Consider the following 24442-nt stretch of genomic DNA (forward strand, 5'->3'; position numbering starts at 1 on the left):
GTATGTAAAGACCGAAATAGAGGAGTATGTGAGCCAAAGATACAGCGCAAGAGAGAAAGAGGAGGTTGGAAAAGTGCTCTCCACTCATTTTCTGCCCAGTGAGCAGTGCCTTGTTGCTCTTTGAACACTTGGCCCATTTATTTCTGCTAAGTCGTGAGATTCTGAGTCAGCCGGTGAAGACTCTAGTGGCTCTTTTCATGAAACATTAACGAGTTCCTGGGGTTAAAGGGATGCCTCGAAATCACTGCTGATTGCAGCTTGTGTGTATCTGAGTGTGCAATCGCATCTATGTGTGCGTATATGAACATTATGGACAGAAATTAATATACGCCATTGATAGAAAAACATAAGGGGGTGGGCATAGGTGTGAACATACAGATATATCCACATGCTGCATTGGGTTGTGAGATGTTTTAGCATCCTGATCATTGTGCACACACACAGTCTGACTGCAGGACACAGGGTTATTAATCTATGCTGCCTCTGCCACCCACTGCCCTGCGCTTCTCCAGGGCGACTGTTGATGACACGTACAGATCATCACGCCCACGAGCCAATCACAGATCTCATCCTCAGTGCTTCACAATCCTGCTGCAGTCGGCACTGCCCACTCCACACACTCCACACACACTCCACATTCACACGTGTTTCTTCTCTAGAGTACATAAAACACAACCTGATGGCAAGATTTGTATCTCCTGCCAAATAGAGAGCCTGCAGTTGAAGTTAAAGGTGAATGTATTCTTAAATAGAAATACTGTAAGTTGTAGTTTATTTGTTTAGTTTTTTTGTCCAGGCCCATTTAAAAACCTCGTAACACAATTTTTCAAATGTATCGATTAACATTTGTATTATATACACATACATTATATATATTATATATGTACATGTGTGAACTGAGAACTGTTGTGCAGGGAAGATTTTTTGCAAATAACAAACTAAATTTTAGACTGTCCCTCACACGAAGCTATTATATGACTTCAGAAGATTTGCAAAACAAAACAAAAAACACAAAACAGTTTTTTCAAATGTATAAATCAAGCTTTTTTTGTCAAATATTTTTGAAAACGTATATACATAATATATATAATATACATATAGCAGTGCACTGACATCAGATCAGTATAAAATGTCACCTCTAGACGGCTAGTAGTGCATTAAGTGAGTAACTTTTGGTCCGTTACTTTTAGTGCATAATAGAAATATGCAAAAGTGTGTGACACAGCACTAGAAACTAGATGTTGGACTTGCACAAATAATAAAAACGAATAAATAAATGAATAAATAATTAAAGAAGTGATTACTACTGCAGGGAGTTAATTAACTGCTTATTTCTGTTTGATAGGAGAATAATATGCTGTAATGTTTACCTTGATGCTGCCACTGCTGCGCTGGATAATTAACACCTGTGTCTAGTGGCCACTAGGACCTCAGCACCTATTAATGCCAAAAAATAAAATAAATAACACAATACTACAATTAAAGGCACTGCTATTAAACATTAAACTGGGCTGGTATATAGCGGGTGGTAAATTAGTCGGCTTTTACCTTTAATTGCCTCAGAAATTATGAGGAGGGTTTATATTAATGTTTTTTTAACATAATGTAGGGGAAATGAGGAGTGCTGAGGGATAATGTTATGGCCCAATTTGTCTGTTTTGTCGGCACATTTATGCCGAAGAGAGAAAAAAAAAACACTCTGTCTTGGACAGTATCCCTCTGAGCATCCAGAGGTCAAATTAGCATGTAAAACACATCGTCATACTGAGTCTCCTCATAATGTCTGTGGAGTTCTGCAGATAACCACACAAAAAAAAACCTCTCTCTCCCATGTTTCATTTCACATCAGAAACCATATCCCAATTTGCATACTAGATTAGAAATGCATCTCAGATTAAAGAAATTTTAGAGATCCTGGATGTTTTCGTTAGAAAATTTTGATAGGTTTGCATCCAATGCTTTATAAAACCCACAACCACTTGAAATATAGGAAAGTACTTGGAATATATAGGAAAATACCAGAGAAGTGCTAGTTTTTGAACCTGAACGTAAATTGATTAGAAATTATTAAAATTGTACAGTATATTGTGAATGTAATCTTCCTGGTCTCTGCTTTAATAATTCAAATCATATTTATTTCATATATTAAGTACATTTTCAAAATAATTGATTTCATTCGAAAATAAAGTTTTAAAGTTGTTCTCCCATTTTCCCATAGCTGAGGTTTGACGTGGCAATTACAGCTGATTTATCTGTGTTAGTGAACATTTTGTGTTTATTGTAGACAGCCTCGAGCCGTCGTGACGCGTCATCTGTTCATGGTGTTACATTAAATCTTTCTTTCTGTTCCTCCTTCCTTTTGTCCGCCCAACTCCTCTGCCCGTCCTCTGGGTACGGCCGTCAGTGCCCTCATTCCCACGCTGTGTGTGTATATCATCTCTTCTCTGCTCCAATAATGGCAGAACTCCACATCAGCATCTGCCTTCATTAAAAGTAATTACAGAGTCTCGCTCATATTGGGCTCACTCACAGACCCACATGAGCTGACTCAGGATCAGGGAGACCCCCTCGACCCCAGGCAGTCCTGTTTACTTGTCAATAAATAAGAACTAGCACACACCGTAAAGCTTAAGATAAACTTGTTTGTTGCTTCTCGTGTCACGCTTGGTTAAGGCACAGTCTCAAGAACGACACTTAAAGATTCAGTGAATAAGGGAGACCAATTCAAACCAATAAATAATTGATTTTGTTAACAGTAATAGTTTAGATTTACTTTTTTCATTAATTTTACTCTTCAAGCTTTTTTACACCATGGACTGTTTGGACTGGCTGGACATGGGTGGTGGGGGGATGGGTGGATATATCCTTATTTTATATATATATATATATATATATATATATATATATATATATATATATATATATATAGGCTATTATATAGTATTATAGTGGTTCAACGCATATATATATATATATATATATATATAAGCAAGAAGAAAAATTTATATTTAATAACTCTGCAATAAATAACAGTTTCATATCTATACACATTTTTCCCAGAACGTTCTTGCGACCCGTTAGCAATTCTTCCATGGCCTGGTAGTGGGTCGCAACCCAGTGGTTAGGGACCTCTGACTTAAACCATTTGTATCCAACAAAATTAATAGTATTTTTTTTAAATCTTCCATTCACATTGGTAAAAATATTCCAACGTTCGAAAATCGTTAATGGAATAGAACCCTCAAAAATGTCTGGTATTTTTTAAAACAGATTCCATAGATGGATTATGAAACATTAATATCCATTCGTGATTCTGTTAAGACTTGATATGTTTCTCCAAATCAAAGTCTTTTCTTTGAAATGACTCTAAGCTGATTTTATCAATAGTTTAGGTTCATCTGAGCCATTCGTATCCAGCCCCACTTCAGGAGGAAACTCTGGTTGGTGGAAACTAACACACAACCTAGATTTAGTTGTATCAGTCCTCCAGTGGGTTTCACACAAACAGTGGGGTCATGAGGCGGAAATCTCAGCATTCATTTGGGCTTTTATTTACAACTTCTATCGCGCCCCATTTCTCTCTCTCTTTCTCACGTTGTGGGTGAAAAGCAGCAGAGTCCAGTTTCGCCCGCCGGCCATATGCCTTTGTCAGGCGTTCAACTCATCCCTTGTTCCAACCATTTGGAAATTCCAAAGGTGAATTAAATACAATACCACCCCCATCTCCCTCTGCCCTCCCTTCTTCTACCTTTTTGTCCATTCTCGGTTTACTGAAATCAGACAGTAATATTTACTCTTCAGTGAATCAATGGAGATGCTCTGCCTGTGTTTTCCCTCCATGTCCTGTGCACAAATCTGATACTTTTCCCTGAGACGCTGTCAAAGCAAAGAAAAGACACCATTCCTTTCTCTTTTTTACCCTCGTTTCGTCTGAAAAGGAGAAATGCAATAATGCGTCCGGTGCATGAAATGGAGGGAGTGCTTGACTGACCCTCTTTGTGGAAAACATGATCTCTCCAGGCTTGTTCTCACAGGCAATCTATGTTATGTGTGCTGTTTATATTGCTGTTTTGTCTCTATTTCTTTCTCAACCTTCTTTATTTTTTAGCTCCATTCCATTTTGTGTGTTCGTGGACATACAAGCACAGAAGCCCTTCGTATGTGAGGATCGTTGTAAGTGGATTTGGGTCGTAAGCATATTTGGTTGGGGAAGTAAGTACTGGAAATAAATATTTGTTGGGAAGCCTAGCGACTCTCTACTGAGTCTGATATAAACACAAAACCTTTAAAAGCAGATGAAAATAAATGAGATATCTGACTTGATTAAGCTGGAGATTGACCAGTATTAAAATAAATAAATAAATGGATCCAATAAATATACTTTCTATTTTCCAATACCAGATACTATTATATTTTTATTATTTTATTAATCAGTAATAACTTATTATTGCAATGAAAACAATAATATCGATTAAGTATGTTTTAGTTTATAATTACAGCAGTAATTAAATTATATGTTTTATTTATAATAATAATTAATATTATTATCATTATTATTAGAATCCACCTTTGCGTATTTCTACTAAACAAAGCCATTTTAGCCTTGGAATGAACCAAAAACATGGGACATCGACATGTAACAGAATTCAAGATCTCGGGTGCAAGTGTCTCCATTTCTTTTACCTGGGTCTTTAACGTTTCATTACCACGGTAAAGACAGACAAAGTTAAACGCAGTGAAACAGATGCTGAAAAGCATCCATTCATCTATTGATGTTCACTGACTCTGAGATCAAAAGAAACTCCTCTGGATCAATTTTTCCTTTGCTTTGGAATCTACCTTTTCTCATACCACTCTTTAATTAAATGGGACATTGTTGTCTAGGTATGAAAAAGGACCAATTCAGGCACGTCACAGCAGAGGAATCCAGACTGGCCTGTATCTGACCCCCCTCGAGACTACAAAAGCCGTCGTCCAGGCCTTCGGCTCACCTCCTCACTTCCAAACCAGGTGAACCATTAGCAACCGAGATGGACCTGTCAGATCTTGAGAACGAGGGAGAATGGGGCGAGGAAAGGAGGATAGATGTGTTCCCCCTCCTCGGGACGTGCCCAAGCGCCCTCCATTCATGCGGCAGGGGGATACCTTGAGTGTTCAAAGCAGGAGTCTGAGGCAGAGAGACTTGTAGATCTGAAGGGCCATATGAAAGGCAAACAATAAGCAATCTGTTTGTCCACCCCTGCAAAACGGCACTCGCCTTTCATCCGCCGGCTCCCATTTCCGCGGGTCGCGACTTTCCTCAAACATCAATTACTGTTACGTACGCCGTTTGATCTCGGGGCTTCTCCTTGACATAGTATCAGGAGACGGGAGGAGGCTTATCGTGTGTGTGTGCTGAGACAATGCACCAATTGTGAGTGCTTTTTTCCTCTATTTTTCTACTCTTTGTATTCTGTATAAACGATCATGCTTAGTTTGCACAGTTTATTTGGACGCCACAGGAAATGATCTGATGCTTCTCCGCCACTTTAGCACTCGTACATTTTCCAGAAACAGAACTCCAAAGGACCCTTCTATGAAATGTTATCACTAACCGATAAAACCACGGTTTGCTTTATTTGTCTGTAGTTTGTCATTACATGTAGTACCATGTTTAAATATTAGATATTTAGAACATTCATTATGTTTTGGATCATTTAATTATGCTTTCAGTTACCAATAATAATTAAATAATTAAATTAAATAATAATAAAATAAGGGTCACACTTTATTTTAGGGTCCAATTCTCACTATTAACTAACCATTAACTATGACTTTTGCCTCAATTGTCTCCTTATTTGCTGCTTATTAATAGTTTATAAGGTAGTTGTTAAGTTTAGGGTATTGGGTAGGATTATGGATGTCATGCATTATATGTAATTTATAAGCACTAATAAACAGCCAATATGTTAATAATAGACATGATAATAAGCAACTAGTTATTAGTGTGAATTGGACCCTATACTAAAGTGTTACCAAAATAATTAATAATTATATCATTGTTTATTATATATATATATATATATATATATATATATATATATATATATATACATTCTGTATTAATGAATTTAACTAATATTCTTCAAAATGTTATAAATATCAGTGATTAATATTGGTAATAATCACTTTTGATGTAATAAAGCTAATAAGAATTCCTTTAAATAATATCGCTAAAAATAGTAATGATAGTATAAGCTTTGTTTACAATAGGTATTATAATTAAATATTTGATAATATTATAAATTGTGTAGCAATAATAATAATAATAATAATAGTAGCTTTAAATAATAAGCTAATATTTTACCATAAGCTTTACAAATGTAACATCTTTTGCTAAAATTGTATACGTATATATATATATTTGTTATCAATTACTTACTGATATTTCATTTAAAGTGTTTTTGCCACTTTTGCCTGGCTTTAATCTGGAGAAATACTTGCCGTTATCTCCCACTCCAGTCCGTTCCAGCATATCCACAACTTGTATTTTTCAAGTATGAATAATTTGCTAGTTTATTTGGCTTGTCGGCTGTCGCAGAAAGCAAAACCAGTGTCGTTGTTAATTTTCAGCCGTAAGCGCTGTTCATTTTCGCACGGCCCTCTGGGAGAAGAAGTGCCCTGTGCTTCCAAATCCATGCAGAGCGTGTGAAAGTGAGGATAAAGGAATTTTCTTTGGCCTTCTTTTCTGCGCTAGTTCACGTATTCCGTTGGAGGCTAAATTTTTAATGAATTAGATCAAGGTGACATCCATTGTCTGAACCTGGGGAAAAAGACACAGGACGTGGGCCATCACTTCCTCCCAACCTGATTTGTGGGGAAATTTCAAGAGCGGAGTGTGAGAAGGCATCGCATCGTCACTTAATGAATTACTTAATGTGTCCCTCCGTTGTTTAATTGAATTAATTAGGGGCCTAATTGGGCTGAGTGATGATGGCTTCCAGGGCTGAGGAGCCCTTGATGAGAGGAGGGTTGAGTTCGGGAAGCGTGTGTGAGACAGTGAGTAACACTGGGAAATCCTCGTGGGATACACACACACTTACACACACTAGCACAGAACAACGATTAGATCCCTCCCTCCTCTTCCAGAGGGTCACATTCTGCCGGTGGGCGGCAGTCACGACCAGTACTGATTAGGGAAATGCAAAACTATGCATTTTTAATATCTGTGACTTTTTGTGTTTTATTAACACACTGGGGTAATAAGTGATGAAGTCATATCAGAGAGCTTTCCTTTGACAACCTCTGTTCACATGAGATGCATGTTAATACCAGGCGAGTGATTTGTGTCAGTTGTTCCCTGGAGATCAGATCTCCTGAGACGGGTGTTACACCAGGTGTAAAAGTGGACAAGTATGTTTCCAGATACTGTACACTTACCTCTGTATGTGTGTTTGTGCTGTACAGGTCTGACGGCAGCAGCCATGGCTGAAGCTATGAAACTCCAGAAGATGAAACTGATGGCCATGAGCAGCATTCACGGAGCAGGAAGCCAGAACGGTACCGAGTCAGAGAACGAGGAGCTGAACTCCAGTGCAGGTCAGATTCACACACATACAAAGATACTCAAATTTTTGATTGAAAAAGTATGCTATATAAATATAAAAATGTCATACTCTATATATAAATTACATTTTAAAATGTTGTAAAATAGAAAACTGTTATTTTAAATTGTGATAAAATTTCAGAATATTACTAGTTCATATAAATAAATGAATTAAATGTAAAAAAAAAATATTTTGTGACAAAAAATAGTATTAAGATTTACAAACCCCAAGTTTGTGGTAGTGTGTGTTGTGTATACTTTATATAAACCAAATTTTTTTATAAAAAATAATAAATTTAAATTATTATTGATTATTATAAATTGCCCCATTATGTCTGTTTTCGAATATTTCTTTTCATACAGTGTGTCATAACCTAGTGTGAACATAAACTATCTGCAAAAAACACAATAAATAAAGTTAATGTAATGAGTCACCTAAACAAGTCGTGAGGAATTCAAATCTTATTCTGTTACGGCTCTACGTCATGTATTAACACATTTGCATAATGTCTGCCCAAATACGTACCGGCCACAAACACAGTCAAATTTCCATGTGGTAAACATGTGGAGAAGATGCTGTATCTTACGCTGTGAGAGTAAATTTATTTTATCACATCTTATAATTACCATAAACTTGTTAACACTTTACACTTCTTTGAGAAAAATAAAGTGTTTTTTTGAACTTGCATGCAACAATATTAGCTATCTTAAAAATGGCATTATAGGGGCACTTTTATATTTTTTTTTAAATATAAATGAAACACACACACACACACATATATATATATTCAAAAAAGTACTGATGAAATTGTAAGGGACAAGAACCATTTAGAAAATTCAGAACTGAAACCATGGAGTTGTTATATTCATTGTAATTCCCATTCCCCCTGGACTGCAAACTTTTAAAGGGCTCCTATTATGCAAAATCCACTTTTACATGGTGTTTGGACATAATTGTGTGTGAACACAACAACCCTACAATGATAAAAATCCAACCATTCCTTATTTTTTAATCCCCATTAAACCAAAATCATTCTCATTAGACATGCGCTTTGATTCTCATGGCGTCATATTGCTCAGGCCCCGCCCACAGCCTCTGACCCCGCCCTGAGTGAGCTGCACACAATCCACAATGTTTATCTTCATGCTAGAGCATTTAAAAGAAGCATTCAAGTCAGAAATGTCTTCTTATTAAAGCTATAGAAGTTATTCAGTTAAGAGCAGTGAGTGATTTTCTGTTTTTATTCATATTTACAGCGTAGACAGCAGTATAGGTACTGCATATTACATTGCTGTCACTTAATACACTACACAGAACTAATATAAACATGCAATTTCATTACCAGCTGTTTACCTTAACAGACATAACCGACTGTTTCGGTAATGTGTTTTTAACATAGCCTTGTGTGTATTTGACAGTTTAAGCACAATAAGACATGAAAGAGAACTTAGTTTAGGACTCACATGCCACATGCCTTTCTGTGCGCTCAGAAAATGAAGTTTGATCTGATGTGGCTTTAAAACACATAATTTAAGCACTATATACATGATAATCAAAACCAAACAGATGTTTGTTGGCAGAGTATTTGAGGTAAGAGCTGTAAAGGCACATATTCTGGAAAAGAGGGCAGGGAGCAACAGCAGCTCATTTGCATTTAAAGATATAGGCACGAAAACAGTGTGTTTTACCTTTTCTAGTTTGTAGATTTGCTATGTTCTCACGTTTTAGTTATTGCACCTGCCCACAGTTCAGTAGAATCACTTGTGAGCTCCTCACCTGGTAATCAAACACATCAAATCCACTGCAACAACCAAACACATTTCTGATCTGCAGGGCTACACAACTTTTAGCTTTGACCAGTGTATGACTAGCTTTGAATCACTTACCAGTGCAGGCTATAGATATTCACAATATGAAAATAAAGAGCACTGTTAAGAAGTGTTCAACAATCTAATCACCTCAACACACACGCGCACACAGGCACGTGACCTGAGGTAATGGGTTCTTGCCCACGCAACCCTCTCTTTTCTGCTGAGCTTTATTGAGGCTAATGACGTCTTTAATGTTCCCCACCTGACTGTGCATTTAGATTGTGATGTTACCATCACTGCACACACACACACAAACACAAACATGCAAAGTAAAATGTCATTCTTTATTATCACATTCAACTACTGCGAGCACAGACATAAATGCCATCCGTTGTTATTGCAAAGACCAATAATGCTTACATACACGCACAACACACAAACATGTTAACAGAAACACAGAGCGTGTGTGAATATGTAGAAGGAGACATTAATACCAGCAATTCACTCCTCGTATTAGTGTGCAACCGGTTTAAATTTGCAGCCAAATTTGTTTAAGGATAAAGCAAAAAAAAGAGGGGGAAAACGGGACATAAATCAGGCATATACACTACTAGGCAGAAGTTTGTAATTACAATTTTCAACGTTTTTGACAGAAGTCTCTTCTGCTCACCAGGGCTACATTTCTTTGATAAAAATACAGTAATGCTGTGAAATATTTTCTTCATTGTCGTCAGTGTCACATAATCCTTTAGAAAGTATTTGAATATGTTGATTTGGTACTCAATTATTGTGGCTTAATTATTAATAATAGTCATTATTATGACTAATACAGTTATTAATGTAGAAAACAGTTTTTACTGTCTATTTTTTATAATATTTGGTAACACTTTATAATAACGTTCTGTTATAAGTAATTTATAAATTATTAGTTGATGAACTAATCATTAACAAAACATGACTATATATTTATAAATGATTAATAAGTAATATGTTAACATTTTAGTAATGTTTTATTAATTCAGTTATAAGTCACTTATAAGTTATTAGGTAATGATGAACAAATCATTTAAAAAACATGACTATATGTTCATAAATGAGTAATAAGTGGTATGCTAACGATTTACAAATGTGTTGTAAGTTATCTTAAAAAAAAGTTGTGTTCTGTAAATGATTTGTTCATCATTAACTAATAACTTATACGTGACTTATAACTGAATTAATAAAACATTACTAAAATGTTAACTTATCACTTATTAATCATTTATGAAAGTATAGTCAGGTTTTGTAAATGATTAGTTCATCATTAACTAATAATTTATAAGTAACTTATAACAGAATGTTATTAAAAAGTGTTACCTAATATTTCACAATATTACTGTTTTACTATTTTTTTTTTTTTTTTTGTAAAAATAAATTTAGCCTTGGTGAGAAGAAGAATTTTAATGACTATCCAGAGCAAACGACCTACAAAATGTCTTTAGGACAAGCATGTGTGTCAGCTGTTTAGATATTTTTTTAATATAGTTTAAGTCATGTCAAAATCAAATTATGTGCAGTCCCAAGTGTTATCGCCATTTGCTCATTCATTCTATTGGAATCAGTGACAGTCCATAGCAAGCTTTACCAAAAACCGCTCCTACTGTAGATCAACACTTTAGACTGAATACAAATCACCTTTGAATTTGGTCCATTCATGTGGAGAGAAACAGAGTGTGTGTGTAGTGACAGAAAGATGATGGCGTGAGAATAGAGAGCAGGAGAGAGGAGGAAGAGCCAGTGCCAGGGGTGGAGAGAAGACGTCTGTCTCGCACTCAATCACACATGTAATGTACTCTGGCTGCCGATAGAGCTAATGTTGATGATTAGAGAGATAGAGATGGAGAGAACTGCATCAATGGAAACTGAGAATCACACAGAGTCAAATTTCACTCCTGTTTGCAGATGTCAACGTCCTGAGTGAACAACCGTCCCAGGCCGTGAAACACAGTAAGCACAGACCCAGCACTATCGGCATGTGTTTGTGTGGTGTCAGATCTGATAGGGCTAGATCAAATCTTTGGCTTTCAAATCAGGGTGAATATGCATAAGACAGAACTTTGTGTATGACAGGCATTCAAACAGATGTGGGCACGGACTCCGAGTGCCAATGCTTATTGTTATTTTTAATTGGGTACTCCAAGACAAAAATGCGGGGTTCTTAGGTACTTTGAGGAACCAAAGAAAAATTTGGGTGTTGGACCAGACTTTTTAAGTCCTCAAAATGAAGCTGTACCAACCAAAGTACATTGTATTCGGTCTTTGGTGTGCATTGATTGGAGTTGAGAAGAGGTGGTGGGGGGGGGGGGGGGGGGTCTTGGATTCTGATCTAGCTTCCTTGAATCCCTGAAGCTAAAAAAAACACCCTCTGAAGCAGTCCGACAACTTTAACCTCTTTGGCTCGCTCTCTCGCTCTCTCTTGTCTGCAAAGACACTGCTTGCTCAATGTCCCGATGGCAATATCTCCTGTCCCTCTTTACATTCCCGCAAGATGTTTTTGGCCCCCTTCCCTCTCACTCTTGGTGGTGAGTCTTTTGCTTTTTTTGACGGCTAATCTGTGCTTTTCCTCCACTGTGTGGATCGTGCCACAAAAAGCCTGAGCTATCTGCAGCAGGCAGTCGGCACAGATAGGCTTGATTTCAATCTCCCCCTTCAGTCGGTCCGTTCAAACGTTAATTTCACCCTTGCCGCTAGAGCGCAAGAATACAGCACGGAATAAAAAACAGCCTGTATGACAGGGGCCAAAGAGATTTGATGAAGTATTTGGCATGGAAAAAGACAGTCTGCCCAGCTCCCCCGATTTTATCCAGTAGTACAAAGCATGCTGGAGTTTGTTCAGTGACTGTGACTGGTGCACAGTTTTGGTAGGCAGAGAACATTGTTTGCGCTAATATGGTTGGAGCAAAACTAGAGGGTGAAGAGAGTTAATGGGGGCTCCTGTGAAATTGTGTCTTTAAATATAAATACAGCTCTGAAAACGCCTGTTAACAAGAAAAAAAGACGGCGAGAGAGAGAGAGAGAGAGAGAAAGAAAAAAGAGTAACGTGTTTCTTGTCGGAATCGCGGTAGAAGAATGAGAAAACGAAAAGGGACTCATTGGTCTATGAGGGAACTGTCAGGGTGAATCACTGTCACAAATGACATCAGAAAAGAACTGATATTTATTTTTTGTAGGGCGACTGACAAGTTAAAAGAGAAATCCCATGCATTATTTAAACAGGCTTGGGAATCTGTCAGCCATGTGATTTGCCGCGTTAGCAAAAAACAGGTGTGTGCTGGAGAGAGAGAGAGAGAGAGAGAGAGAGAGAGGGAGAGAGAGGGAGTTGTGTATGTTGCAAATCTTTAACTACAAAAGCGGTCAGCACTTTTATTTCTTCTTTTCTTTGTCTCTCACCTATTATTTCATTTTGCATCACACTTTCAAGAGCTTTTCTGTCATCAGAGAGCAACTGTCACTCTTATTAAATCAGATTGGATTGTCCTAGTGTTGCCACTGAGGACCACCTTACTCGCTCATCTCTTTCTCTCTTTCGTATTCTATTGTAGCACTAGCTAAACATACTAGCGTTCTTGACAAGTCCCGAACAAGTGTAATAATTGAAATAGGTAAAATGACCTGGATATTTCTTGAAAGTTTCTTTTGTGAGATTCACCATAAGACAGTTTCCCCATTCCTACCTAGAATCCTGCTGCAACCCAGAGACACTTTTCCCTTCTCAGCTCCCATAAATGTCATCATCTGATCTCAGCAAACCCTTTGTTTTATGTAATATATTGAGCGTGTCAAGAGCAAGAGGGATCAGTGTTGTTCTTGTGGCTGAGGTGGGGGAGTATCAGTTTCCTGTATCACTCTAGCCTAGCAGCTCTGTGAGAGTTGAGCTCACCTGGGTACAGGGTCAGGGTTTTGTTAGGAAAAAAAGGGTTTGGGTGGAAATGGATGCCTGTAGATGTGATTTCATGTTCGGTTTCAAATGGACACTTGCATACTGTGGCTTTCTGAGGAACTTACAATGGATTGTCTGTGGTTTGATAATGACTTGCGGTAGCCATGCATCTTATAGGATTGTATTTTGTTAGAGAGAAAAATGTATAAATAGTGTAGAATGAAATTGGCATGTTGCAAGCCAGACTCGAAACTCGTTTCTTTCACATGAGGTGTAGGTGACTTTTTTATTCAGTAGAACACCAACTGAGATTGTTAACTCAAATCATTGCAGTCTGTCAGTCATATAATGTAAGTGATTGGGAATCATGGCTTTTAGAAGTCAAAAACCAAACACAAACAAAACAAAATGAAACCCTGCGGCTCGTGATGATGCATTGATTTATATTGTATTTTACCCTGGAATTTTCACCACAATGTCTGAACTGTCCTAAACGAATCTGCGTCTTCTTCTTCAGCCGGCATGTGATGCATCTTCATCTTTTTCATGCTTAATGGCGGATCACAGACTTATAAGCGCATTACCGCCACCTATCTCTCAAATGGACCATTGTCACTCCCAATTAAGATCGTAGATAGACGATAGAAGATGCAAACACAGGTAAAATACGATATATATACTATTCAGTTTCTTGCACAGACCAATCGTTTTGTGTCTTTACACATCAGTGTATCGTCATGAGCCGCAGGGTTTAATTTGGTTTTGTTTATGTATTTTTTTTATGACTGTCAAAGCTGTGATTCCCATCAACTTATATTATATGACTGACAAACTGCAACGATTTCAGTTAAAAATATCTGGTTGTGTTCTACTGAAGAAACAAAGTCACCTACATCTTGGATGCCCTAGGGGGTAAGCAGATAAACATCAAATTTCGATTTTTAGGTGAACTAACCCTTTAATGCATCTGGAGTATTTGCACTAAGTAACCATCAGCTGGTCCTTGAATTAGTCCAGTTTATTTACTTATAAATATAGATTCAACATCAAACACATTTGAACGCATATTTAATGGAATTATACTTATATTTGTTAGGAACATAATGGTAAAAATTTTATGTAAAATGAAATCCGTAAAATTTCTGTCCTTTGTAGTTACAATATATGCAGTGACTATGAAGACAGAATTACTTACTACTCTTCTGCCTAAACACAACTAGTGCTTTTAATATAATTTGTACTTATGTAATTAACTAGGTGAAGAACCTATTTCAGTCTTTCAATTAGTTTTTTTTCTCTCTTCCACTTACTTGATCTGCTATAAAAGTCCTTTTAATCTTAAAAAACGTAATTTTTGCATATTCCAAATGTTTATAGTTATATGTTATAGTTTGACCTTTGATACACAAAATAATAAATTACAATATATTCATATTTGACTTGTAGATACATTTTACCTGAGTTATAAGTTCAGGCAGGTCAGAGTAGGTCATTAATCAACTATTATCCTGTACAACTTCTTGTATGCAAGGTGCTATTCATAAGTCAGAGGTCTACATTGCCACACGTGGCCAGAATTTTTAAATCAGGAACTGAAAGGTGGCAATACAGTTTAACATGATCATATTATCATGTTTTGTTACTTTTTTATATTTTATTTTAATATGATTTTGAGGTAAATGTGATTTTACAAATTATTATTCATACATTAACATTTTAGGTTATCTGTACATCATAGATTGGTTTAATGGATTGTCTGTGAGGGACAAGAATAGCCTCAGCAGTATTGTTAAAATCTGCTCCAAGATCATTGGAGTTCAGCTGACAGACCTGGGGCCTCATGTACAAAGACTTGCGTTGAATTCATACTAAAACATTGCTTACGGTCAAAGCTGTAAATGTGCGTACGCACAAAAAAAATCAGATGTATTAATCTCTGCGTACGCAGCATTCCACATACATTTTCTTTGTACATCCCAATTAACGCGAAATTGAGCGCAAATGCACGAGCACAACCCCACACCCTGTCTCCTCCCTCAATTAAATTAATTTAAATATGGTAATTAGTCTAATTTGGCAAAAGAAACCTGCTAGAACATGGCTAAAGCAAGCAAGAAACGAAATTTCACTGAAAATGAATTAGAGGTCCTACTAACAGAGGTAGAAACAAGAAAAAATATTTTATTTGGAACTTTGTCCTCTGGAATTAATAATAAAAGAAAGAAAAAAGAGTGGGAGAGTTTGTCTGATGCCGTCAACGTGGTGGGATCTGAGAGTCGCACCGTAAATGAACTGAAGAAGAAATGGTCTGACATAAAGGTGGAAGTTAAGCGGAGAACTGCTGCGCACCGACAAAGTGTGGGCAGAACTGGCGGTGGTACAGGGGCAGATGAACTCGCACCCTTTGGTCAGAGAGTTGCGTCTATTGTAGGAGACACGTTAATCTCTGGAATCGTATCCGTTGATGTGGGAGACTCGGATATACTACAGGACTGCCAGCAAGGTGACTAATTTAAAATTTATTTCCTTAACTTTGATACATAGCCTACCAGCCACCATTTAATTTTAAAATGCAATGTAGTAATGTACCCATTAATAAGGAACAGACTCAAATACAGTTAACATGTGCCTGTGTTTATTTGGACTTAGGAACCGCAGGAACAACAGCAGGAACGTCCACTGGCACGCACCCAGAGTCCGCACCACCCGAGCAGCCAGAGCCCATTCAGTCCAGCGTCTCTGGTGTCTCTAATGCTCCCCCCAGTGCTGAACCCCGTCCATCTGGTCGCATCTTGAGTCATGCTGTTCTGGAGTCACAGCAACAAATTGTTAGGGCCATTGAAGAAATGAACAGTCACTTAAAAAATGTCACTGACGCACTTACAGAAATAAGCCATTCATTAAAAGAATTGGTCAAAAAATAAACTTTTTGTCTGAGTACCATTTATATTGTCGCAATTACACGTTGACGGGCCTGAATGGCTTGTTGATTGTGCTGCACATATACTGGTCCTGGGTCAGGGTCATCTAGCGGTGCCCCCACCTCACCAAGGTGTATGCCATGCCTGTGCGCAACATTGTGCAGCACTCCACAGGCCAGTATGATGCGGCAAACCTTGTTAGGGCGGTATAACAGCATCCCCCGGGTCCTGTCAAGGCAGCGCCACCGACTTTTCAGCTGCCCAATCGCCCGCTCCACAACTGACCGAGTGCGAGAATGGGCATCATTGTATCTGCGCTCTCGGTCAGTTTGTGGGTTGGTGAGGGGGGTTAACAGCCACGTCTTTAGTGGATAACCACTGTCTCCTGATGGGCAGTTGAATAATTACACACACAAACATTAAACTTTTAGATAGAACCATACATTTAAATGCATAACTTACCAAGTAGCCACCAATCGCGCACCCTGCCAGCTTGGAGTCTCATCCCAACCATGCTGTTTGTGAGGATAAATGAATCATGGGTTGACCCAGGCCACCTTGCCACAATATTTGTTAGGCGCATTTGTGCATCACATATAATCTGCACATTTATTGAATGAAAATGTTTCCGATTCACATATGCAAATTCTTCAGATGGCGCCTTTATAGCAATATGTGTGCAGTCGATCGCTCCGATTATATTATGAAAACCGGCTATCGCTGCAAATTGCGCTTTAATGTTTGGCTGGTCACCTGCATCGTATGGGAACGTTATGTACCGGGTAGACAAGCGGATGATCCCGTCCCATACAGCTGGCAATGCACGGCTCAAACACCACTGGCTTATACCTGAGCGGTCTGCTAGTTCTCTTTGGAAAGAACCAGTTGCCAGGAAACCAAGTGTAGTAAGCACCTGTAAAGGAACGGGTAATGCGTGGCTCCTCACTGTCTCTCTTTCCAAATTCGGACCCAACTCAGCGCAGAGCTCCAAGAGTATAGCCCTTGGAAATCTGAAACGGCTGATAAGCCAGTCATCATCGTGGGCCAGAAAATCATTGTGGTCCCTAAAAACTCGTTCTCTCCGGATTCGTCCATTGAAAATGTCCTCTAATAAAGCCAACACTGCCATTGCTAGACGGGTTGTAGGCTATCAATTTGCACATGCTTTCTTATATGTTACTTAATTGCATAATTAATAGAATATTTTAATAAGACTCGTGTGACAATAATATGTCAAATAATTTATCAATTACAAATTATAAGCAATCTGACAGCTGGTGGTGCGATAGAACAATTCGTAGTGTAATGTTTGCCACTTCACTTTATTGCCTCTATGAGTCGCCAACGGACAAAAATCACGACAAATGTACGTACGCCAGGCATGAAGTTTACGTGGAGGAATGCACATTCTTACGTTAATTTCACTGTTAGTACATCTGACCGTGAACGTGAAAGCTGGCGTACGCCGTGTTTGCGTGCGTACGCAGTGTTGATACATGAGGCCCCAGAGCTCCCACCGGAAAAAACAAGTGCTCCAAAAGGCTAGAAAGGTCGTAAGTTATCCTGACCATGTTCTTAGGCAGGAATTTTGTCTAATGCCCTCAGGACGACGATACCTGCCCCCCCCCCCCAAGGAAAACGAACAGATATGCAAATTCTTTTATCCCCTCTGCCATCAGGTTTTTAAATACTGTTGATAGTGGCAACTAGATAGGTCCAGGCATTGCATACCTCTGTACTATTATTTATTATTTTATTCACTCAAATGTTGGTCGCTGCTCAGACTTAGTATTGTGGCCTGTGTATTTGTTGCTTGTTCTGGCACCCAAATGCAATATGATACTACTGACAGTGTTTCTAAATGCTGGATTAAGTGTTGTCTTTGTCTTGTTGATACGACTGGTAGACTAAAACTGAATTGCCCTACGGGGATAAATAAAGTTGTTTGAATCTTGAATCTTGTCTGATTGTCATATTAGTCTCTTTCACCTGCCATGCTGACTTTCTCCCCCAATCTGTGTCCTCTGACGGAAATATTTGCCCGGATCCAGTCATCCAAAATTAATGTTCCATAAATCACCATCCCTACAGGGACAGGAGCTGCTCGCTGACCATTGCTGGAGATGAGCACTTTTGAACAGACACATATTTCCACTCACTAAACAAGGCGGCATACCCACGTAAATAAACCTGGCAGGTATACCCCATTTTAAAATTGTAATCGCAAATGCACACACTCAAGTTTGCAGGAAGCTGCTGAACACTATACTTTCATACATAAACCTGTGGAGCAGAGCTGCATTGATTAGCCTCTCTGTCCATCAGGATGCAGTCTGTCATATAAACAGATGGCTCATATAGCAACAGACCATATGAAGGAGCTGCATTATCCTCACTCAATGGCCCCTGCATCTTCCTTGCACTCCTGCTGGTTAAACCCACTCCTGACTGCCTCTCCACTACCTTGATTTCCAGATGACCGTGCAGTCATCCTGAATTAATGCATCATCGAGAATTAACTCCTCTAAAGAGAGATAAGAGAGATATGTTGTATATATTTCATTTGGGGAAAACATGCCTCTAAATTGCTTTCATTGAGGAGACTTAATTTATAAGGATTTACCCTAAAGGAAAGACTTTAAGGAATAGTTCACACAGCCCCCTGTCATTATGAACTGTCCAAAGGCACAAGCTGCACTACTATTTTGGAAGAATGTATACTTTTTCATTATATATATAAAAAAAAACAGTAAAAGAGTTTGCATCTTTGAAATGACCCAAGGGTAAGTAAATATATATATATATATTTTTTTTTTTATTTATGGGGGAGCTATTCCTTTTGAGTGCATTCTTTTTGAATGTGTTCAAAATACTGCTGTGCTCAAGTGCTCAAAGTAGATAAATTCTCTCTAGTCATTTTTGCATTCCTCTCATCCAGAAAGTGTGTGAACAAGTAACAAGTTAAGTGTGGCTGAGGAGTATGTAGCAAAGTGCTTGGGAGTGTGTGCTTGTGTCCAAAGCTTCTGTATTTAGTCTCAAACTCTCAGTTCAGCTAATGGGAATCCATCCCGTGTAATGACCCACTGTTCCTGTCGGTAATGAGATGTGGGAATTGCACGTCCGTTCGACCAGATGATGCTGTATTAACGAACTGGGCCAAGCAGGACGGACAGGGGGCTTCCCGAAGCGCCATTGCCCCGACTCATTTTTCATCCGGCCGACACCTGAGGTGGCGTGAGTGTCCAAAGGGGGATTGATTTCAAATGAGCCTCAAAATGACGTCTAATGAAAGCCCATAAAGACATGGGGCTCTCCACTCCAAAACAGTCAAATGAGCCACAGTCTATTGAGAAAAAGCACTTGCTTCTGGATGAACGTGGCTACTCAGCCTCATCTATGAAATTATCTGACAAATGTATGCATTTAGTGGTCAACACGTATCCTCTAAGCCACATTTCCCAAAAGCTTAGCACAAGAGAGTCGCCTTGGCCCCCATCTTCTGTGGTGCTCATTGATATGTAAACTCAGTGAGATATCAAAGAGACATCTTTTCAGGCTTTCTGTGAAGTGAGCACTACTTATGATCAAAGGCTAGTCACCGTAAACCGTTCAAAGAGAACAGAGTTCTCTGATGGCCATTTAATGTGTGTCTGTGATAAGGGTAAGTGAAAGACTGTGCCATCTTATGCAGCACAAAAGGCTCATGAGAAACACAATATAGGACTCAGTTAGCGAGGATGATGAGGAGATGTTGAATATTCAGCTGTAGGTGGAGGTATAAATATCATTCATTGTTGATAGCCCTCTGCAAGAGTAGTAACTTATTTGCTGAATAAGTGAGATTCAGAAGCTTTTAGGATTCATTCTTGTTCCCCATTTTCCAACTTTTTGTCTCTTGGTGTTCACCAGGGCTCTGTCCTTGGTCCACTTTAATGTTTATTTTTTCTGATAAAATGTATGGGTCTCATGTATATAGTGAAATGTGTGTAGACGTTCTCACACATATGACATCAAATATTTTTGCACTTAAGGCTGATTTATACTTATGCATCGGACCTACTAGCCTATCTGTTCTCATTTATACTTCTGCGTCATTGTCCACGTTGACGGGCAGTACACATGCAAAATGCTATTCTGCAATGTCCATGGGCCTGTTGCTGGTGTAACAGGCAGTACCACAACCAAAGCTGAAGAAGCAGCTCATCGGAGAAGCATTATAGCAGTGACAGCAACAAATAAAAATCAAATCATTAAATCGTTATTTAAAACTACAAAAGGAGACAACAATGGAACAGGAGAAGATGACATTCTTTCCATCTCCACAAGGACTTGTATCATGGCAGATCAACGTTGTTTGTCCCGGACAACTACTGATGCATAATGCTATGTAGTATAATAAATAAGACACTTCTTCTTTGCTTTGATTTATTTTATATAAAAAGTTGTAACATTAAAATATATTAAAGTGCACATTAAAACTCACAAAACTCAAGTACATATGAGAGAGAGAGATTCTTGCAGACCAATCACAGCACTTGCTGTCTGCATAGAATTTACGCGCTGTTAGATTTTTGGAGAGTTGCATGTCTGGCTATGGTCTAAGGGAGTGTGCATATGATTAGGCTACGGCGTTGGTCCGACAAAGAAGTATAAATCAGCCTTTAGTGCTATTACTTTGAATTAAGGCTAAACTGAAGCATGGAGATCCAGAAGCTCACCTACAGTAGGTTTTTAGGATGCATCCATGTTCCCATTTTCCAATTTTCTGTCACTTGGTTTTCACCAGGAATCTCTCCATGGTTCACTTGAATTTTTCCTTGATCAGTAAAATTATCTTATATGGTGTTTAGTTTTCTATCAGTGTAGAAATGGGCTTTTGCTGTAGCTTCACTCCTGTCAAAGCAGTGCATCTCCTCCAAACTTCTACCTACTTCTCACAGCAATTAACACTTCATTAAAAGAGCTCTTTAATCATTTTCACTTTCAATTCAAACACTTTTACATTAGGCCTCTTGTGGATTGCTCTCTCATTGTTCAGGGAGGGAATTAATGACTTAAAACTTATATGTTATTCCCCCCTTGATTGCTCTTTTTCATTATTACTTCTTTGTTATTTTGTGTAAATAGTTTATTTTTGCACCCCAAACTCCTATGGGGCTTTGAGCGGAGGTGTTTTCATAAACTCGTAAAAGACGTCCATGCTTTTGTGTCATCTTAGTTATCATAACATGTCTTCTACAGAGCTGTTTGCGAGTGAGTTGCTCTACCTAATAAAATTAACCGTTGCTCTGCACTGCATCTATCAAGCTGACCTGGAATTTATGTTAACAGTTAGATGCAGTGTATTGTATTAGGTGCAACATGAAACAGGAGAATATTTGAGGTTGACTTGTAAAGGTGCTTTCCAGCAGCATTAGTAAACTGATTTGATTCCCATCTTTGTTCATATTTTTATTAAAAACAAACATTTTCATATTTCCCTCAATGATTCAACTTGCCCATTAATGTGGGCAAAATTGTATGGCATTAAATTATAGACACTTTCTTCAAATTGAGTTGATAGCAGACATCCTGACATATAAGTAAGTATATTTGTTTGACATCATTTCTCTTTTCATAGAGGTAAATATGAAAGTGGCACATCTTACCCCCACCCTCTCCTACTGTCCTCTTTCCTCTATTCCAGAGCAGGTGTTGTTACCTGCTTGCATCATATCGCACAGTGCAGATCATTCACATACAGTGGCACTGAATGGAGATCCACGCAGATGTCACATCTCCATGGCAGCTGAAACCGATGTATAGCCGTGAAGGTTGTCCTCCTCAGGGGGCTGTAGTGTGTGAGGTGTGTCAGGGTGTGTGTGGGGACATCTGCGTGGAGCAGGGTGGATACTGCGGGGAGGCCAGCCAGAGGGGTGTCTGGCACAGTGTAGATGGATATATAGAGCTCAGCGGGCGCCCCACAAAGCACTGAAAACACGCTGCCACTGCACACCACCATCAGCCTTAAAACATGTAAGACAGACACAGATGTCTCTCTTAACACTGCAAAACATGTCTGAACCAGTATGTTACACTAAGACAAGATATCCTTTCAGACTTCAAAAATAGCAGTTTTGTCAGATGACATACTGCACCATATTTCAAATGAAATCTCTTATGGGGTTAAAACCAGGTGCAACATCAAACACAAACTTTATTTAATTTTATTTAAAAAAAAAATTTTCATAAAAGATTTCATTTAAATTAGGATATTTAATTTCAATTATCAAAATATTTACTTGAATTTTAAATCTTGATTTTTCTCAATTTAGCGATGCACCAAAAATTAGCCAGATCCTGTTTAATTTAAAATGTGAAAATAAATAACCAATATGATGGCTTGTTTTAAATCTGTTCCGTTTTGCCTGTTGAAAACAGTCAAAAACGTGTCTAGGTTACGAATGTAGCCCTAGTTCCTCGAAGGAACGAGACGCTGCGTCAAGCGCTTTGGGGGTTAACGCCTTTGGCAAGATCAACTATGAATATTGTGTGCAATCTGTTCAATGGAAGGGCGTGATGTCACGGGCGGCGTGACGTAGCGAACAGGAAGCTATAAAGGCACCTGCCACGCAGCTGACTTCAGCTTCGAGTAGGGAAGCAAGCGCCGGCAGGGGTGCCGGGAGTATGGCTCTGCGACGCAGCGTCTTGTTCCTTCGAGGAACTAGGGTTACATTCGTAACCTAGAGACATTCCTTCTTCAGGAACTCGAGCTGCGTCAAGCGCTTTGGGGAACGATGTGCCAACGCTGCCAGACTACCAATCCCCTGCCTAGTGTGTATCCGAAGAGCACAGCTAAGGCAAGAGGACAGAAGAGCCAGGAGCATCTCGCATATCGAGATTGTAAAATCTGGCAAATGTAGAGGGCTTGGAGTATCCCGCAGTGTTGCAGATGTCTAAGAGGGACACACCTGCTAGAAAGGCTTTAGAGGCAGCCATACCCCGAGTAGAGTGAGCCTTGGCTCCCAAAGGAAGGGGAAGACCAGAGGGCTCATAGGAGACGTTGATAGCCTCGACTATCCAACGACTAAGGGTCTGCTTAGAGGCAGGGGAACCCTTTTTAGGAGAACCGTAGCAAACAAGCAATTTGGTCAGATTTACTCCACAGAGCAGCTCTGTGGACGTATGCGTCCAGTGCTCGCACTGGACACATACAATTTAGCTACTCCTAGTCTGGCTCCCGAAAGGGAGGAGGGCAGAAGGCCTGCAGTTCTATAGGCTGTGGCGTAACAGAGGAAACTTTAGGAACATAACCCGCTCGAGGGTATGGGGCAAAGTCTAAGTAGTTAGGGGCCACCGAGGGGGCCTGAAGGTCTCCAACTCTCTTTAGAGAAGTAATAGCCAGTAACACGGCAGTCTTAAGGGTCAGATGTCTATCTGATATATCTTGTATTGGCTCGAATGGAGCTTTACAGAAATCCTCTAACACCACAACCAAGTCCCACAGGGGAATACAGGACCGTACTGGAGGTCTCCGCCTCAGTGCACCGTGGAGGAAACGTGTAACTAAGGGGTGTCTACCCACTTACTGACCATTGAAAGGGACGTGGTAAGCAGCTATGGCCGCCACGTACACCTTTAAGGTGGAGTGAGTTCACCCCGCAGAGAGCTTAGCTTGTAGAAACTCCAGAATTGTACCAACTGGGCAGTTAACAGGGTCAAACTGGCTGTCTCTGCATCATGAGGAGAAGAGTTTCAACCTCAGGGCGTACAGTTTCCTCGTAGAGGGAGCTCTAAATTGGAGGAGGGTCTCAACAACCTCGGTTGAGAGACCGGAAGCTATTAGCTGTGCCCCCTCAGGGGCCACACCCACAACTTCCACAACTCCAGGCGAGGGTGAATTATTTTGCCCTGTGCCTGAGAGAGTAGATCTGTCCTGATCGGAATCTCGCATGGAGAGCCGTCGAGGAGAGAGATCAGATCTGCGAGCCATACTGGGCACGGCCAGAGCAGGGCTACTAATAGAAGATAGACCCCATCCCGGCGCACTCTCGCCAGAACTCCCAGGAGCAGAGCGATAGGGGGAAAGGCATACAGACGAAGCCTCAGCCTGGTCTGTACCATAGCGTCCAGTCACAGAGGAGCTGAATGAACTAGAGAGAAACAGAGGGGACATTATGTCTGCACCTACAGTCAATCTCCCAAGAATATACACTGCTCTGAACA

At 39.3% G+C, this 24442-nt stretch overlaps 1 protein-coding gene across 1 annotated transcript in view; it reads left to right on the top strand.

Annotated features, from left to right (window-relative positions):
* The window catches only part of LOC132130859 (dachshund homolog 2-like), a 130222-nt gene that overhangs the window by 64587 nt on the left and 41193 nt on the right, over positions 1-24442 (top strand). The window contains exon 3 of the mRNA XM_059542699.1: positions 7447-7578. Coding sequence (XP_059398682.1) covers positions 7447-7578 — 132 coding nt within the window. The remainder of the gene's footprint in view (positions 1-7446; positions 7579-24442) is intronic.

This window comes from Carassius carassius, chromosome 47, assembly GCF_963082965.1.
Source record: "Carassius carassius chromosome 47, fCarCar2.1, whole genome shotgun sequence".
NCBI lineage: Eukaryota > Metazoa > Chordata > Actinopteri > Cypriniformes > Cyprinidae > Carassius > Carassius carassius.